General features: G+C 36.4%; 1 protein-coding gene across 3 annotated transcripts in view; it reads right to left on the reverse strand.

Moving 5' to 3' along the window:
- PTPRB (protein tyrosine phosphatase receptor type B) overlaps positions 1-14,939 on the reverse strand; it is a 796,390-nt gene that overhangs the window by 122,587 nt on the left and 658,864 nt on the right. For all 3 annotated transcript variants that reach the window (XM_044057004.1, XM_044057003.1, XM_044057005.1), the window contains 2 exons: positions 12,871-13,134; positions 5,720-5,983 (listed from right to left, as the gene is read on the reverse strand). In XM_044057004.1, the coding sequence (XP_043912939.1) occupies positions 5,720-5,983; positions 12,871-13,134 (528 nt within the window). The remainder of the gene's footprint in view (positions 1-5,719; positions 5,984-12,870; positions 13,135-14,939) is intronic.

The following is a 14,939-nucleotide window of genomic DNA, read 5'->3' on the forward strand; positions in this document are numbered from 1 at the left end:
AATAGTCTAAAGCAAGTAACTGATGCAGCAATTTCAACAGCCTGCCAAATCTTACAACGTTAGAGAGAGGGACCAAATAAATAAGTACAAAAATTCAGCTTAACACAAATGAAACAAGTAGAGGGAGTTTTAATCTAATGTAATTACAATATTTTATGCATTATCACAGATTTCGGGATATGAAAGGAAGAACTATTATAACTAGATTAGTCAAACTGAGCCCATACGATATGGTCTAATAGGAGCCTGAGATATTTCTCTATACCTCACTTTGCATCCACTCAAAATCACTGTAACGGCAGGTTTAGTTTTGTTGTTTATCAAATCTGTAGCTCAAAATAGAAAGCTTAAAAAAAACAAACATTGTTTTTTGAAGGGGGCAAGCACTTCTCCACATCCAATGGATGACGGCCAACCTGCCTGTCATACCAAGTATGGAGCTGCACCTCCCAACCTCCTGGTAATATCTTTACTTGGAAGTTATATTGCCTTGGATGGATATTTTGATGAAAAATGAATAAAAAATGTTATACTTTTTCATACAGAATCCTGAAATTAATGGTGTTTATGGTGTTGAGGTGGGGCTCTAACAGAATAGCTGACCAAAGAATTAATCATTGCTTGGATGCCACAATTGCCTGTAGGAAGGAGAACAAAAGTTGCCAACACAGATTATTAGTGTGCAGTAAGAGAATATGAAATAAATAAATACAAACAAAAAGTGGGAGATAAACTGAAAAACCTTGAGTGTAAAGTGAAATGGAAAAAAAAAACATGCTTCAGGGTCAGTTTTTAAATTTTGCTGTAGTTCACTTAGAAACTTAAGAGAACAACAGATTTTCTGTCAACATGCATTTTCCGAAGAGTAAGAAGTCTGAAACTGTAATGTTTGGCATTATTGACTGACTTTGCCAGAAAATCAAAAAAATTATGATGGATAGGGCAAAAAATATAAGGCAAAATCATGGCCAGTTTGGAAAATTAGAGAAAGTTAATAGTTATGAAAGTGAGTAATATGGAAAGCAACCTAGACTAAGTGGGACAGCCAAATATATATGAATAACTTACAGAGAAATGAACTACAAAAAACATAAATCTGAAGTAATGAATAAAATGATGACTTTTCAGCGAAGCAGCATGACATATTCAGCTGACAAAGCAGGGAGCCATGAGGACTGGTCAAGGTAACTGGGTAGGCCTAGTTTTAAGCAGAGGTTAAAGACAAAGGGATCATTTATATATCTAAAGGTGATTCCCTGCAGTGAAACAGGTGGAATGCAAAGAGGAAAATCAGTGAGAATAATATCAGAACCATGGATAAGGAAAGAAAAAATAGATGGCATTGTACTGGATATGGTACGTGATAAGAATGCAACTGCAATGATAACACAGAGCAGGAGGTACAGCACTGGACAGCAAGATATATAAAGGAATGCTGGAGGTTTAAGTATGGCTGAGACCAAAAAAGAATGTAGTCTCCAAAATACCAGGAAAAACTCACGTGAGTACATAGCAGAAATATCTAGACTGTGACAGAATTAAAGAAACAACACAGGGAATCAAGGACATATTCAGATTAGAAATCAGAATTAAAGCAAACAACATAATAAGAGAAAATAAAAGAGATGACAGAAATAACTGTCAGAAACATCCCACTGCAAGGGTGCCGCTTTCAGTATAGTGTTTGCACAAGGAATATCAGCTGAGTGGCTAACCCAGGAGCACTAGAATCATGTGTGAGTAGGACAGTTTATGTGCCAAGAAGAGAGAATGAGAAGATGTAAATAAAATGCATATGAGACGTATACGCAAAGCACGGTGCAGAAGGCACATGCAGAAGGAAAGGCATGCACTAAGAGGCTGCATGCAGGCAGGCTAAATAGTAGCTATAAACATGAGGTACCACTGTAAACTGCAAAGCATGTCAGGCAGCACCCATATGTGTTATACAACTGAAGCATGACCTGTACCCCTCCAAATCTTTTAAGGCAGTTCAATAACTTGTAGTTACAAGGTCAAGCATGTCAAGTAGAATACAAAAGTCATAATGCACAACTTCATTGCAAGGCAGATAGTTTCACTTATTAAAAGTAATAAGAAACAATCAGTCCATCAAAGCTAACACATTATGTTCATAGGTAGGTACTAAGCTATTGACCAACAAGGTTCCCTGGCTTACGCCACCCAAGAAAGTTAATTTCCTGTGCCCCTGTCAAGCAGAGACACAGAACTGATTCCCAGGGTGTATTTCCTATTTCCCATCCACTCATCAAGACTTTTCTTGAAGAGTGCTAATGAACAACTTTGCTTGACATAGATGGGTTGCCTGTTCCAGAGTATGGGAAGTCTCTGGGACAGGAATCTATCCCTCCAGCATGTCCTGTTTATTGTGGTGACAAAGTTTAGGTCCCTAGAGCATGTAGCTTGGAGGGACTGGGATTTCTTTAGGTGTAGCATGTCCGACAGCTCTGGATTTGAAATAGCTTTATATGTTAGGCAGAGATCACCTTGGAGTAGGCAATATGCTATGGAGTAAAGCTGGAGTTTTTTGAGGCGGTCAGTGTAGGGCATTTGTTTGAGGCCAGTAATCCTCTTTGTGAGGTACTTCTGTGGCCTTTCCAGCTGCTGCAGATGTCTTGTGAGGTACAGTCCAAAAGGGGCGTTGTACTCTGTAATGGGTCTAATGAGTGTCGAGTAGAGGGGAACAATGACCTCTTTTTTCCTGGATGAGAACCCTTTTATGATGAGGTGTGCCACATAGAAGGACTTTCTGACTACTGTGGTGATGTGACTATCAAAGGAGTGACTACTGTGCACCTGGGTCCCAAGGTCTCTTATCACGCAGCTTGCTGCCTATGTGGTAGCTCATGGGTACAGAGTTTTTGCCAAAGGGGATGACACTGCACTTTTTGGCATTGAGCTTTAGGCCATGGCTCTGACACCAGGCATCTGTCTCAGCAAGGCCCTTCTGTAGGATGTCCGCATCATTTGGGGACTTGACTATGGCTCCTAGTTTGCAGTTATCTGCAAACTTCATTAGCCAGAGGCCTTCTGTATTAGCCTGCACTTCAGAGGAGTAGATACCAAACAGGAGAGGTCCCAGGACAGAACCCTGTGGTACTCCACTTGTCACTGCTTTGAGGTCAGATTTGGAGTCTGCAACTTTTACAGTGTGGGTTCGGTCAGTGAGCCAGTTGGCAACCCATCTTGTGACGTAGGGATTTATAACTAGTTTAGTGAGTTTAGCTATAATTCCAGAATGGGGGATGGTGTCAAAAGCTTTGGCAAGGTCAAGATAGGCTGTGTGAACCACCTTACCCTCATCTACGGCTTTAGTGACTGCCTCAAACAAGTCAATCAGGTTCAGGAGGCATGATCTGCCTTTCACAAACCCAAACTGGATGGGATCCATAGTTTGGAGGTTACCAATGTCTTTGTTTATGAGTTCCATGATGATACGTTCCATGGCCTTGCAGACCAGGCTCGTCAGGCTAACAGGTCGATAGTTCCTGGGATCAGTGATGGCTCCCCCTTTGTGGAGTTGGATAACTGTTGCTGTGCACCATTCAGTGGGCACAAAGCCTGATGCGAGGCTATTATTGAACATGTTGCTTAAGTGGGGAGCCAGTTCGTTCTGAAGTTCGTGTAAAATGCAGCCTGGGAAGTTGTCTAGTCCCATGGATGCAGTGTTTATGGCTTTTACCTGCCTAGTTGTGATTACAAGGACTCTGCATTCTTCCTGTATAGATATGGGCCCTTTAGGGGGGTGAGAGGGGGGTATAGTTAGCACTGAACCTATCTGCCAGGATGTTGGCAATATCAGTTGGTTCAGTAATTTTCTTGCCTTTGTGCTGTAACTCAGAGCAGATCTGGGTGTTGCCATCGAGATTCTTGACGTAGCTATAGAATGCTTTGTGGTTGTCCTTGGAATTAGTGGAGATTTTGTTTTTGCAGCTAGCTTTGGAGGATCTTATAAGGGATCTCAGCTTCTTACTGAGGCTGACCAGGGAGCTCCGACACTCATGGGATTTTACTCACATTTGCAACAGTTTCTTCCTTCTGTTGTACAGTTTGTTTATGGCAGGGGACCACCAAATTGGCTTCCTTTTTTTGGAGGATAGCATCTTGGTTCTCTTTGGGATAGCACGATCCATGCACTCATGTAGCAGAAAGTCTGATATATGCACAGCACATCAATACAGGAAAGGTGCAATGTCACCACAAACAAAACTATGTTACCCAAACAAAACTATCTGATGACGCACACATCATGCATTGTGTACTTCAGGTTTGTTACAGCCATGACCTGATCCATTATTATCAGTCAGAATGTTTTAAACAAATGCTGAGAGAAGAAAATAAAAACAACTAGAATTTTAAAAAGGTGTCTGGAGGAATACAAAGTACTTCTTGCAGTACCAGTTGTCTACCCGGAAAGGGAATATTTCTACCCCATTAAATATGGAGCACCAGCTGCTGCTCAACTTTTCATACTAAAACTAATCAAGTGTGCACTCTCTGACATTGATTCAGAATGCCTGCAATTTCAGCATACTGAGAATCATTACACAGATCTAAGTTTTAATCAGGTTAACCGTACACTACTTATAGCCAGATTTTCTAATCTGGGATTTGCAGGAAGGACTTGTTAAAGACCCACTTCACTACTTCTCAAATGTGTTAAACATGCACATCAGTACTGCGTCTCAGATCCCAGTTTCCTTGCCTTTGGTGTTCCTGAAGGAACTGTATTAGGAGCCATTTTATTTCTGTCATCCACCAACCTGCAACTTTCTCTTTTATCTCATTTTTATCAGGTATTGAACAAAGCCAGAAGGAGAGTTAGGGTCATTAAAGAGTGCTTGCCCTTGCACTGCAATACACCCCACTTGCATATCATGTATATGACTCCATGTTGGCCTTCTAACATAGCTTAGATAACTGGATGGAGGCCTTAAAATACATTCCTGAACTTACATGCCTTCACCTCCTTGAAAAGGCTGGTAGAGCCTGATCTTTTTTTTTTTTTTTTTTTGGCAAGGCATATGCAGCCTCTGGTTGAATACCCTTGAATTTCTTATGATTCCTATAATTATGCAGATGACTTGTTTTAATTCCTTGCATAAATATTTTTATATAGAGTATACATATCCCCTACAATATAATAATAGCATCTTGAATTGGATTTGCAAAAACAATCATATCACAAATTCTGGAAAATCTCACATTATATTAGTACGCAACAAAGACTAAAAGCTACCTTGCAAGTTAATTCAGTAGAGCTAAATGGCCATTTTATCTCCCACATCTATCCACTTACATTATTATTTGTCTGGTTTAACCCTAATCACACTTTCTGTAACAACACTCCACATGCAGTTAATGTACCTCTCACCTCTCAGCTAAAGGTGCAACATCATGTTATAGATGAGGTTTCAAAATAATCTTAACGTGTTACCATCATGCATTTGCTAATCCCAAATTGGAATATGCGTTGCTACTAACATAACCAGGAACTTCACATAACACTTCAATTTTTAAGAACACTAAACAGCTCTGTCATCAAATCTGTCTCGCTCCCCACAGGGAACAGTTGTGTGTCTGTGTTTGAGCTACACGTGTCTTTCTGTCCCTGATAAAGATATTCCTGTATAGGTTTTAGGAGGAGCTTCCTAAATTCCTGTAATTCCAGTATAGGTTTTAGGAGGAGTGTCCTTACCTGTTCTTGAAGAGATAGAAGCTTTATTTGTCAGGTCTCCACTATGAGTCACTATAACAACTGTATAAATCCTTCCTGGGATCAGCCCATGAAAATGGCACTCCTTTATGTCTGTACCATTCCTTCTTTCTTGTGTTGTGTTGTTATGACTGTAAAGAGTTACATCATAGAATTCAACATGTCCTCTTGCAGACCTCCATGTGAACCACAGGCTCTCTGTCTTATTTCTGTTTGTTCCTTGTAGATCAGTAACAGCAGCTGGAACTAAATGGAAAATTAAAAAGAAGCGATTACTTGAAGATTGTGACGAAAACACCTGCAGAACTATTACCAATAATACACACTAACTGCTAGCAGAGTACGGGGTGAGGGCTTTATTTTAAATGTTATAGCGTGCCTAATGAGTTTACAAATTATATCAAAATGAAACAGGAATAAAGTGACAAAATGCCTGGGTAAGCAATGACCTTGTTTAAATGTATAATACTGCCAGAAAAGAAAAAACATTATCTATACTCATTAGCTACTGATCCCATTGTCACAAATGACAATAGGATAGATAAACATCGTAGTGATGCACACAACACAGAAAGCAAAACCCCAAAGCCGTTATTATCAGAAAGCAATACAACATGACCACTTTTTTTATTCAGACACTGTGATGAGCTATGCCTTTCAAATATAAATTACTAAAATAGAAAGCCATTACTTTTTTGTTATGTTTTAAATATACCTTTCCACCTCAAACCCTTCTTTGCAGCTGTAATCAGCCAGATGGATGATAGTCCTACCCTCATTAATCTCTAAACCTAGGTGCGTGTATCTTGTCTTGTAAGGCTGCAACTCATATTTGATATTGTCTTTTATATTTGGGGTTACTACATATACGCTCTGTAACAATGGGGATGTTGAGACATAATTTGTGTACCTCTATTTTTGTAGAAATACATGCTTGTTGAAACTTTCTTCATCATCGTGTCTTAATGTCATGATGTTAATGGTATAATACAGAATCTAAAAATCTATGTGTGTACATGTCTGAGGATGTACACGTGGATATATGTGTGTGTTTGTGTATGTTTATGTCTCTGTCTGTCCGCCTGGGTAGTCGGGGAAGGGTTAGTTAGTCAGAATAGTAGGTTTGTCTGTGTGTGTGTGTGTGTGTGTGTGTGTGTGTGTGTGTGTGTGTGTACACACACACACACACACACACACACACACACACACACACACACACACACACACACACACACACGTTCCTTTTATTTAGTTTCTATATTTTCTTTATAATTCATGGAGCTATGCTTAAATATGTAATGGGATCATGTTTATCCTTTATATCCTCTTTTAAGGTTTGATACTAGGATTTCTGTGCCTGATGGCATATGATTTGGAACCCATCTTTTCTATGTAAGTGTCCATGTGGCCAGTAAATGTGCTACAATTATCAGTGCAAATCTTAGGAAGTATTGCATGCAATAATGTATATTATTTTCATGCTACTGAGAGAGAAAGACCCAATCCTATTTGATCATCTATTTCTTCCAAAAAACAAAAACAAAATGGCTTTACAAACAGCTGTACTACAAACTTAAATTTATACCAGCAAATAAACAAGACTTACTGGAGGGATAAATTCCTCAGACAGCATATTCCTATGGACTAAGTTACTACTACAGATAAAGCAGAGTACTACACTGTTTGCTTTGAAAAATAGTCTTGAAAATTGGATGGGTAATAATAGATTTACTCCAGGGTTATCGTTTTTTACCCTGCTTGATTTAAGAAGTTGGCACTATTAAGTACTTATAAAGGATGGCAAGAACTTTTAAGTGTGCCACCTTAAAGGTTCATATGGCTAGGACTCTTATGAACCCTGTGAGCACTTCCGTAATATTGTTTCCATGTTCTTAATAATCTTGATAAATATAATATATATATACATATATATATATATATATATATATATATATATATATATATTCTGAAGTCAGTCTGAAGTCAGTTTAAACTTCAGTAGGTCAACATGAAAAACATTGACCACAAAAGGTAAAAAAAATATATATATTTAAACCCTAATGAACATGTACAAAGTTATGGCCTCATACCATGCAAAAGAAATATACTGTGATTTTGCAAGGGGACAAGCCCCTCTGCAACACTCTCTGATACTTAAATATTCGGGTCTATATTATAACACCAAAAAGGCGTTTAAGCGAATACCTCTTCGTCGACACATTAAGACCAAGTGCACTAAAGAGCGAATGGTTAAAACAGCAAAATCTTTCCCTGGGAAAGAATTTGCTTGCACAAACACACACTCACACACACACACACACACACACACACACACACACACACACACACACACACACACACACTTGCAAACATTAACTACATGGAGGGCTTCACCCTCCACACCCTCCAATGCCCCCCACACCCCCTAACTAAATATACCAACTCTGAGATCGCACTACAGTGGAGAAAAGGGCAACACTGTGTAGTTGGCCAACTACATCTTTGTCCTGTAAAGTATTCATCGAATCGCTTAAATGCGTTTCGATGAAAACTTGTCGCTCATTTGGTGTTTAATATTACAACGTTCCGACATTGTAATATAGACCCAAATATTCTAAATCCAAGAACACATATTTACTAGAGGAAAGGCATATTCCTTAACTCTGTAGATATCTTATACAACTATCAACCATCTGCTTTGAATGTATGGTATCTTCATGCTACTGAGAGGGAACATTAACAAAACATCAACCTATTTATTGACTACATGTTCCAGTAGCTCTCCTAAAAATATATTTTCCATTTTCTCCACTATGTTGTATTTTGGTCTAGCCAGATACTAATTTTGAGAATTTTTTGGGACCCATAATAGGTTTACCTTTAAAACCGTGAATTGCATTGGTTCGAGTGCTCATATGAGAAACTCAAAACCACAAAACTGACAATGTCAACAAACCTACATGTTTGAAAAAACAGAAAATCGAATAGAAGATTCACTATTTTTCGAACATGGAAGTTGAAGAAAAAAAACAAAGTGTAAAATAGGGGGGCTGCACCCCCACACCCCCTACTTTATTATTCTAACTCCGAGATCGCACTAGAGTGGGGAAAGGAACCATTTCCCAATCCACACTATAGTGCAATCTGCCCTTGAATGTCAAATGTGCAATGAGCGAATCTCACTGTGGATTCGCTTATTGCACATTCGAACCTTTTTCCGTTCGGCATTTGCAAACCTTGCAAACTGCCTTTTGGAAATGTTCTGTTCGCCCTTCTGCAATACGCGGTTTTAAAGGTAAAGCCCGTAATAATGACTTGAATTGCCTGTGAGTACATTTGAGAGCTATTTCAGCTTACTATCAACTAACTCTCAGTAGCTAATCTGACCAATGGGATAGTTTATCATTCTATGCAACTGCCATGGGCAAACTGTTAATAACAGTTACTTTGAAAGCATGTGTGTGTGTGTCTGTCTGTCCTTAAGGGGTGCACCTCCTTTTTCTATGATCTCTGAAAACATTACATCTCAGATCACACCAGCACAAAAGTAAATAATAAATTAATTGTGTGCTCCTTAATTTGAATATCAAGTTCTGATCAATTAATAGTCGGAAAGTTTGAGTGTCATAACCTGATTAAGTTATTTCATATTACTTTAAAAATCATTGCGCTTTTTTTTTAAGTAGTAGAGGTATGCACTCTTTAACTATTAGTAATAACATGTGCCATAATCTAGACAGATGATGTGTCACAATGAGATTATTCTTTTCCCATTATTTACAACTTGTTGTAATAGCAAGTATCAAACCTGGTGCCAGCTTCATGGGCTCTGGATTACAGATACAGCAGTTATTTTAAGTTAACAGTGTTCCTCACAAAGTATAGAATTCTACTAGAAATTATGCTGAACATGAAATTGGTGCAAGACCTCCTTAAGTGTTGAGCGTCTTCAGCTCTCTGAAGCTGGACTGTACTCAATGGTACCAGAAACAATGCTCCATGTAGTCACATGCTTATTTTATAACCTGAAGGTGGTTGCCTTCTTCTATTATTAAAAGGGAGATGAACATACTAAACAGCCCAACCCCAAACCCTGGAGTTCCACTGATTACAAGACTGAAGAATCCAGTACTACTATATTTTAATTCTACTTCTACTGTTTGTGGTCTATGAAAGAAGCAGTTTAATAACTGCTTTAAATTATACAGTTTACCTACAAATAGGGTCATGTGAAATACTTTTTTTCTAGTTCCAAATATGTGGTGTGAACTCCCAGATCTTCAAATAATTGTTCAAAGAATTGTGCCATATTTAAAAAATAGAACCTTCACTCAGAAATCCAAACTGGCCTTCCACAAGGAGAATAATGTCCCCCATTTCTTTTATTAACGTACCCATGAGAAATGTAAGCTGAAGAGCTACCAATTATGTGGGCTCCAGACAATCTCCCCTTTGTAAACAGTAACTATCACTGCTTGTTGCTGTACTTCTAGTACGTACCCAACTTACAATAGTCTGTCACTCTGCACTGTAAGAGGTCTGACAATAATCATGCTTGATTTTGTACAGGAAAACCAACTGAATTTAAGTGGGGAAAATAAAGCTAGTATTCCTGATTTTTTCATTGCTGTTTCTGCAGTATCTTCTATGATAAGTGCTATTGTACCCCTCAGTTTAACTACTTCTTCCTTGTTTTGCTATTTTAAAGTTGTTTATAAGCTTTTCCGAGACTATAATGAATATTTCTTTAGGCCCAAGAAATATTTTTGTATATTTTATCATTATGTCACATTTCTAATTTGGATCTTTTCTTTTTATGATGTAACTGAAGAATGCTATACTGTTTGGCATTTGGTAACTAGGGTTGTTCAACAACAATCTATTTTTGTTAGGTTGATAAAATTACCTATAGCTTTTTGTGCGTCATTTTAGCCTAATTTTAGTATTTATTGATTGTTTGTTATTATAGGTTGTAGTGTCTACTTCTGCAGAATAATCTGCCATTTTTTCACTGCTAGAGTACTTTCATTTCTCAGCTTCCTATGCAAGTCCAAAGGTTACAGGCAATGTAAGAAGATTAGCAAAAGATAATGGAATGGACTCATCTGCTGTGCTTTACATTTATAATAAAATCCATACAACCCTTTTAAGTGTTCCTTATCTTCCTAGTGCTTACAGTAAATTACTTAAGTTATTTATTACTCTTTTTTTATGCACAGTTTCTTAACAATGTCTCTGTGGGAGTCACCGTACCCTTCTTTTACAATGTGCCTTCTCATATTGCTCATAGGGCTGATGACAACTTGGTGGCAGATCCTTGAGCTATGCAGGTCAGTTGTCACTGCCTAAGGAAGTCGAGAAGTCTACTCATATATGTACTCTTACTGTTTATGATCTGGGTTCAAAGACAGTGATATTACATAATGAAAGTAAACTGTGTAGACTCAGAACTTTGAAATTTATAGAAACTGAGTGCTTTTTGCAAATATAGTTCTATGTATCTGAAAGAAAAGTACATATATGTGTTCAGGAGTTCCTCCTCCTCAATTGCTTGTTACTATGACTGATTTTAACTTTGGTGTTATTTTTGAGTTGAACATTTTTTCACATTATGCACTCTAGATGCTGCTTAAATCCCTTGTTTTCTGTAAAAGAGATTAAAGAAAGGCAGTATGCTGGGCATAATTATATTACCTAGCAGTAAACATATATCAGTATTTGCAAATTTTTCTTTTCTTTTCTTTTTTTCTGATAAATTGTTAGCTGTTTTCTTTCTTTTTACCATATTGCACCTTTTCTTATTAACGTGTGATCAACATTTTTATTCAATGTACTCTTACAGCACGGACTTACAAGCAATCAAATTTGTACCAAGGTCAATTATTTTGTATTTATTTAAAACCAGATGAGTAGACTGTGACTCTGGTACAAGGCACAAAAAACATAGTTTACAATGCAATGCTCTTAAGCATAATAAATCTGCATAACAAAAAACAAACAAATCAGACAAATAATCAACCAATCTATCAAATAAATATATGCACAAATCTGCATTTCTATTTCTATCTATATCTATGTCTATATGCATCTATCTATCTATATATATGTGTGTGTGTGTGTGTGTGTGTGTGTGTGTGTGTGTGTGTGTGTGTGTGTGTGTGTGTGTGTGTATGTATATATATATATATATATATATATATATATATCAATGGCTGCACACAAATGTGGCCCTTTCAGTAGTTGCTAACTGTAGTTAGATATCAACACATGCTTTAGTTGCCTTAATTCTTAAATGAAGGCAGAATATAATCAGAAAGCAGGCATTGCAAGTTGATGGACACAGAAATGTGGGAACAAAGGGAAAGATACATGGGTAACAATTTCACCTGTTTCTGATTTTTATGTGATTGACTAACTTTTGCTAAAAGACTCCAAAGATAGGTATCCTGAACAGTAAGGCCAAGGGAGGAGAGGAAGTGAATGACACAGTTATATATTCGTTGGTAGATGATGTTTTTGGCATTGTTATTGCAAAAGTCTAGACTATAATGGTGTGATCTATTAATCTAGCTAAAAGTGTAGAGGAGTAACCTTGTTAAATGACAAATAATCAGTTGACTCTCTGTGCTCTTAAGCACATTTGAGTGTTTCTTCATCCATGGTGTAAGTAGAGCAAACCTTAAGATTTTATTAAACAGAGAATCGGTGTCCCAGTTACCTTCCTGAGTGCTTGTAGAAAATGAATGATCATGGACTGAGGCAAACATTAATACTTCTGAAAAAGAATTCCAAACAAATCATCATACTCTTCCTGTACAATGCATGATTCAGGTTTTCTGCAGTTAGCACACCAAATAAATATTAGCTTTCTCTGTTGCTGTTTCATTCTTTTTATTCAGTATTTGGCTGGCAGATACAAATGTCAAAATGGATGCTGGTGAACGTATATTTAAAGTTTAAATATGTAACCAGATGAACTTCAGTTCTAATCTTTCTGGACAAAGGATCATGCGATTTTTTTACATAAGTCGAATGCAAAATAAAAAAAACACAATTCTCACTCAGATAAAGGATATGTGTTTAGGTAACTGAATTCTTGTGAAAAAGTCTGCTTTATTAATATCAAAACATACCTGTCCTGCTCCACATTGAGGACTCATTTGTCAGCTCTCCACTCTGTGTGACAATAACAATTTTGTACAGCCTCCCTGGTACTAGTCCTCTGGCAATATATTCTAAGCAGTTTGGTCTGGCCAACTGCTTGTCCTGAAGAGTTCTGTCAGGATTATAAAGAATGATGTCATACTGGTCAAATTCTCCTTCTGAGCTGTTCCAGTTATACGTTAAGCTATCGGTACTGTTCCGTGTGACTTTCAGACCAGTGACAGCTGCAGGAACTAAAATAGCAAACAATTATATGATTACATTGACTGATATGTTCACTATCTTTTTTTTAACTTCACCAGTTACCAGATCAAAAATGTTTTTAATTTAAGTAAACACATATTTTAGATTTGAAATGAGAATTTCAATTAATTTATGAAACTGAACTATTATTCCAATGTTTTTGTTTTAGTTGTTTTGCATATTTTAGTAATTTCACCAAATTTTATACTCCAAATCATTAGCTGCCTATATTGTGCCATAAATCAAAACATACCACAAAGACATACTATATATATATATATATATATATATATATATATATATATATATATATTTGTATGTATAGCAATGTATAGCAATGTCTTTCAGCTTCTCCAATGGTCCACATACTGACTGATATTGGGGTTTTTACAGTGTCAGGTTGCCAGCTTGGCACTCAACCTTCACAGAAGGTATACGCACACACACACACACACACACACACACACACACACACCTACCTGCATGTCTTTAGAACTCACTTAACCACATTGAGGACATGCATATTCCACACAGAAGGTGCACTGGCTGAGAAGTGAACCGAAGAACCTCTCGTTGTGAGGCGACAACACTAACCGCTGCACCACCGAGGCTGCCATACTAAGATGCACACACGCACACACACATACACATCTATATATATATATATATATATATATATATATATATATATATGTATATATATATATATATATATATATATATATATATATATATATATATATATATATATATATCAGTAATCCAAAAAGAACCAAAGGCACCAAATACTCAAATCAGTTTAGCTCCGGTACAATAAAGGCTGTCTTCCCTCTAGTAGGTCCTTAGTTTCATAAACAAACCATGTCGAAAATTCAATATTCAAAGAATTTAATAGTGCAACTTAGACAAAAACATAAACATAAAAATAATCAGATTAAGCGCTTTCATCTCCTTCCGGAGACCTCATCAGAATCACCAATAACATGTTCACCATTTCTTTTGTATAATAACAGTTACAATTTCATTGGCTGGCCATTAACATATCAATTATTCAATTGTTTAATGAACAAAATACAAGATTTAAGGCAGCATGCCAGTGGTGAAACAGAATCAATTTTTTGTTTTACTTCTATAAACATGTATGGTTACAATACTTGAAGGACAATGATATTTCATACTTTTAAAACTTCCTAATTGACCCTTGTATAATAGTATATAAATACATAAATACATAAAAAACACACAAAAACACACAAAAGTACATAAAATACGTATTAAAACTGATGTTAAGTAAATAATTAAATAAATACTTGTCTGTTCCCCTACCTATAAAAATATGTATTTTATATTGTTGTGTTATTATAGTGTTTATATATTATATAAAAATATGTATATGTAAAAATATATAAAAAATATATAAATAAATATATATGTGTAAAAATATATATAAAAAACATATATATATATATGTATATATATATAAAACATATATATATATAAATATAAAATATATAAAAAATTTAAATATATAAAAATATAAAACTAAAAAAAAAAAAAAATATATATATATATATATATATATATATATATATATATAATATAAAGATGGAGCACTGACAGCAGTCCATAAATCCTGAGGTTGGTTAGTGGTAGGTTGGTGTTTTTGCTGGTGATACAGTACTCTCCCAGTGATGGGTGGTGCTGTAAATGCATGGCAGATACCTATTGAATTCAGCATAATGGGGTGAGCAGGAGTTAACTGATGTTATGTGTAGTCATGTGTGGCATTTCAAGC

The sequence above is a fragment of the Protopterus annectens genome, chromosome 15.part0, assembly GCF_019279795.1.
Source record: "Protopterus annectens isolate FY-2018-M chromosome 15.part0, PAN1.0, whole genome shotgun sequence".
NCBI lineage: Eukaryota > Metazoa > Chordata > Ceratodontiformes > Protopteridae > Protopterus > Protopterus annectens.